This window comes from Chelmon rostratus, chromosome 7 (genome assembly GCF_017976325.1).
Source record: "Chelmon rostratus isolate fCheRos1 chromosome 7, fCheRos1.pri, whole genome shotgun sequence".
NCBI classification, from domain to species: domain Eukaryota; kingdom Metazoa; phylum Chordata; class Actinopteri; order Chaetodontiformes; family Chaetodontidae; genus Chelmon; species Chelmon rostratus.
Window position 1 is genome coordinate 19,288,231 of NC_055664.1, and position 4,813 is coordinate 19,293,043.

General features: G+C 41.6%; 1 protein-coding gene across 1 annotated transcript; it reads left to right on the forward strand.

Moving 5' to 3' along the window:
• The first annotated feature begins 230 nt into the window (after positions 1–230).
• LOC121609265 (extracellular calcium-sensing receptor-like) lies at positions 231–4,189 on the forward strand. The gene is made up of 9 exons (XM_041940850.1): positions 231–370; positions 644–938; positions 1,100–1,186; positions 1,391–1,660; positions 2,015–2,221; positions 2,310–2,585; positions 2,763–2,990; positions 3,080–3,203; positions 3,282–4,189. Exons 1-9 carry the CDS (start codon positions 261–263, stop codon positions 4,187–4,189), a joined length of 2,505 nt encoding a protein of 834 aa, XP_041796784.1. The 5' UTR covers positions 231–260.
• Positions 4,190–4,813: the final 624 nt, after the last annotated feature.

The window sequence follows — 4,813 nt, forward strand, 5'->3', positions numbered from 1 at the left end:
GCCCCTACTTTTGCTTGTGCCATAATGGGTGGTGCGCAAGATTGAACATCACTGCAAGTCATTAAAAGGGGTTGATAGAGCAGGAAAACTTACTCACCTCAGAGAAGGAGTAAAGAGGAGGAAAGTCGTGTGGGCCTTTTTAGATCAATATGTTGTTGCTGATATATTTCATGTTGTTGTATTCCTACTTTTCTTCTGTTTTGTTTCCCCCTCTTTATTCCTACTCCTGCCAGTTACAAGAACAGTTTCCTCTAAATGGGATGCACAAGGCTGGAGATGTGGTTCTGGGTGGGCTGTTTGAAATCCATTTCTTTTCTGTCTTTCCTGACCTGTCTTTTACCTCAGAGCCACAACTGCCCACCTGCCACGGGTGAGTCTATCAGGGAAACAACAAAAAGGAGAAACTGGGGAAAATCAATCCTATTAGAAGAGTGTATCTGACAATCAAATATTAGTCTCAAAAAAGTACATTGTGTGTTTTTGCCATTTTATGCATATTACTTCTTTGACAGTTTTGTTTATAAGTGTTATGATAATTGTGCTGATTTAACTGTCTCAACTGTCTGTTTTCAAAATCTGTAGTTGTGAGTTACTGTATCACGTTATGCTTTTCAATAGTAAACAGTAATATTTCTTTTGTTAGTTTTGACACTCCAGGGTTCAGGAATGCCATGACCATGGCGTTCGCTATTGATGAGATCAACAGAAACTCCAACCTGCTACCTAATGTGACTCTGGGATACAGTCTTTTTGATAACTGTGTGAAACTAGCAATTGGATTTCGTGCAGCACTGTCCTTAGTCAATGGTCAAGAGGAGCAGTTTATATTAGAGGAGACCTGTATAGGAACCCCTCCAGTCCTTGGGATTGTGGGTGATTCTCCCTCTACACATTGTATTGCCATCTCCACTGTCTTAGGTTTGTACAGAGTGCCTATGGTAAGTTTACAATTTTGCCATCTAACAATGCTTTTGTATCACTTTGATTTAATTTCAAATTGAATATCAGTTGTAAACATGCTGTAATTAACCACTGAAGGCTGAAAAAGCAGGAAAAGGCTTTGAATGTTTTTAGGACATAAAGTCTGTGTCTTTCACAGGTGAGTTATTTTGCCACATGTTCCTGCCTGAGTGACCGGCAAAAGTTTCCATCCTTCTTTAGGACGATCCCCAGCGATGCTTTCCAGGTGACTTCCTCTGAGTGAAATGAAAATGCATAAAAGAACATTTAAACTTTTCTAATGAAGAACGTTCCTTCACTTCACTGAAAAATCGATTCCTTGAAAGGCAATAATTAAATGTGATGCATTATGAAACGTGTTCGAAGCAGGTTTTCCAGTGAAATTATTTTTCAGCCTGTGCATTAATTCACTCACTCTGTATTAATTTAGGTGCGTGCTATGATTCAGATTCTAAAACACTTTGGCTGGACTTGGGCAGGTCTGCTGGTCAGTGATGATGACTATGGACTCCACGCTGCCCGATCCTTCCAGTCTGACCTGGCTCAGTTTGGAGGAGGTTGTCTGGCGTACTTAGCGGTTCTGCCTTGGGGAAATGATTCAGCTGAATTTAGGCGGATTGTCAATGTGATGAGGAAATCCACTGCTCGTGTGGTAATTGTGTTTGCACATGAGAGTCACATGATTAATCTCATGGAAGAGGTTCGCCTTGAAATACAATTATTTTTAAATGAATGTAGTTACAGTTGATACAACCTAATGTTTCGTTTGTCAAAGTGATGTACATTACAGTAGCATGTTGGCCTGTGATAAATGTAATTGTATACATCAGGCCTCTTATTTGCGTGAAGTGTTTTATAATGAGATTATCCAATCATATAAATTACACTGACCTCCAGTTAAGATGATATACATTACTTTGCTCAAAATATTGTGTAAAACACAGGATTGCACCTGTGTATGAATGAGCAGGACAAGAAATCAACTGTGTTAACTGTGGATAATAAGACACTGCTTGGATGTGGCATGGCACTAAAGTAGTCGTATTCTGCACAGGTGGTGAGGCAGAATGTGACAGGCCTGCAGTGGATGGCCAGTGAAGCCTGGACAGCATCTACTGTGCTCCAGACCCCCCACCTCATGCCATACCTGGGTGGGACACTGGGCATTGCCATCCGTCGAGGAGAAATATCAGGGCTCAGGGAATTCCTCCTACAAATACATCCTGATCAACACCACAACAACAGCTATGGGAATAGCATGGTGAGTGTAACACTGTGCAATCTGATCTGATAATTGGAAGGATAATACATTGTCATTTTTCATAGACAGTGGTTTGAATAAATTTCAGGTAAACCAGTTTTGGGAACACACTTTTCAGTGTAGATTTGCTCCACCTCCAGTTGGTTGGGTGGAAGCTGGGGGAACATTATGCACTGGACAGGAAGATCTGGAGGAGGTGGAGACAGAGTTATTGGACATTTCCAACCTCAGGCCAGAGTATAATGTGTACAAAGCTGTGTATGCTCTGGCATATGCCCTTGATGACATGCTGCAGTGCCAGCCAGGAAGAGGGCCTTTCAGCGGGCACAGCTGTGGCAATCTGAAAAGACTGGAGTCATGGCAGGTGTGATATCAGCTACTTGCAGAGAACTTTCAGTGTATAGTTTTAAATCGTTAAATAAGTGTAGTATAAAGTTTGATTGTTGAACACTCGGTACTGCTGTGTTCACCATTGTCATGTATGTTTATTTCTTATCTGTCCTCTTTCATTTTCCTCTATCCCTTATTGTGACATGCCCAGCTTGTGTATTACTTGGAAAAGGTCAATTTCACCACACCGTTTGGTGATCAAGTGTCATTTGATGAGAATGGTGATGCCTTACCAATATATGATATCATGAACTGGCTGTGGCTCCCTGATGGAAGAACTGAAGTTCAGAATGTGGGTGAGGTGAAGAGGTCGGCCTTCAAAGGTGAAGAACTCACAATTGATGAAAACAAAATCTTCTGGAACCATGATTTAAAAAAGGTTGTTGCTTTTTTTTACACACTACATGGAAAACTCATCATAGCAGTGTACAGTTGTGCACAATAACAGATTGTTATTACTCCCTATAGCCACCCCGGTCAGTGTGCAGTGAGAGCTGTCCTCCAGGTACCCGCATGGCCAGAAAGAAAGGGGAACCTGAGTGCTGTTTTGACTGCATCCCTTGTTCTGAGGGAAAGATCAGCAATAAGACTGGTTGGTATTCAGTTTAAAACGCTGTTGTTTGAAGATGTAATATAAACATGAATCTCAAGACTCTCCATGTTTTCATAGACTCCACTGAGTGCACCAGTTGTCCAGAGGACTTCTGGTCCAGCCCCCAGCATGACCACTGTGTTCTGAAGAAAACAGAGTTCCTCTCCTACCATGAGCCTCTGGGTATCTGCTTGACTGCTGCATCATTGCTGGGCACATGCATCTGTGCTGTTGTCCTGGGGATCTTTATCTATCATCGCAGAACACCTATCGTACGAGCCAACAACTCAGAACTTAGTTTCCAACTATTGCTGTCACTAAAGTTGTGTTTCCTGTGTTCACTACTGTTTATCGGCCGTCCCAGGCTGTGGACATGCCAGCTGAGACATGCAGCATTTGGAATCAGCTTTGTGCTTTGTGTCTCATGCATCCTCGTGAAAACCATGGTGGTTCTGGCTGTGTTCAAGGCCTCCAAGCCAGGAGGTGGAGCCAGTCTGAAGTGGTTTGGTGTTTTGCAGCAGAGAGGAACAGTTATTGTTCTTACCTCTATTCAGGCAGCAATCTGCACTGTCTGGATTGTCTCTGCCTCACCAGCTCCTCATAAAAACACTCAATACCACAATGATAAAATAGTTTATGAATGTGTAGTTGGGTCCACAGTTGGTTTTGCAGTGTTACTCGGTTATATTGGCTCACTCGCTGTCCTCAGTTTTCTGATTGCATTTATTTCTAGGAATCTTCCAGACAGTTTCAATGAGGCCAAACTCATCACTTTCAGCATGCTGATCTTCTGTGCTGTGTGGGTGGCCTTTGTCCCAGCTTATATCAGCTCACCAGGCAAATACTCAGATGCAGTGGAGGTGTTTGCCATCCTGGCCTCCAGTTTTGGTCTCTTGGTGGCACTGTTTGGACCCAAATGTTACATAATCCTGCTGAGACCAGAGAGGAACACAAAGAAAGCGATCATGGGTCGCATCCAGTCATAAACACTGCACTGTTTGACACAAGACAGAATTAATCCTTTTTCTCTCTACAATACCAAAATAGAGGTACACAGCAATAGGTTGGTGATAGTACCGCTGTTAAAATATTGAAAAAGCAGGGCTGATGCCAAATAAAAATATCCTAATTTGAAATCTCTTGTCACTTGGATAATGTGTGTGAGAATGCACAATAAGTTATTCTTTTTTTTTTCCAGGTTGTAGTTCAAGTACAAAAAACTTGAACTTCAAATGTTAGGATATCCCTTGTGCAAGACATGGTGTCAGTAAACCTTACATCTGATTAAACTAAATTGTTGTTCTGAATTAATAACAGTAACTATTTGGTTCTATCCAACATGAGTATATGCATTTATCTTTAGCTGTCTTGAGTTTATATGGACTAAAAGATACACTCACCCATTTCTACATTGTCCCCAAATGCAAGAATCTCCTCTTAACTCATGAGTTTCCAAACATTCAACCCTGTATCAAGCTTGAATGTGTCACAAATCTGCCGGTCCACTGCATCAGTGTCACGTTTTGCTGTACCTATGTGTGAAAAGAATACATTCTCATTCCAGGGTTAAGTTAACCATAACAAATGCACAAGAGACTTTCAAAATAAAG

Coding starts and splice junctions, on each gene's coding strand:
- LOC121609265 (XM_041940850.1), top strand. CDS start 261: ATGCACAAGGCTGGAGATGTGGTTCTGGGTGGGCTGTTTGAAATCCAT. Junction 1,661..2,014: donor TGATTAATCTCATGGAAGAG/GTTCGCCTTGAA, acceptor TATTCTGCACAG/GTGGTGAGGCAGAATGTGAC. Junction 2,222..2,309: donor ACAGCTATGGGAATAGCATG/GTGAGTGTAACA, acceptor AATAAATTTCAG/GTAAACCAGTTTTGGGAACA.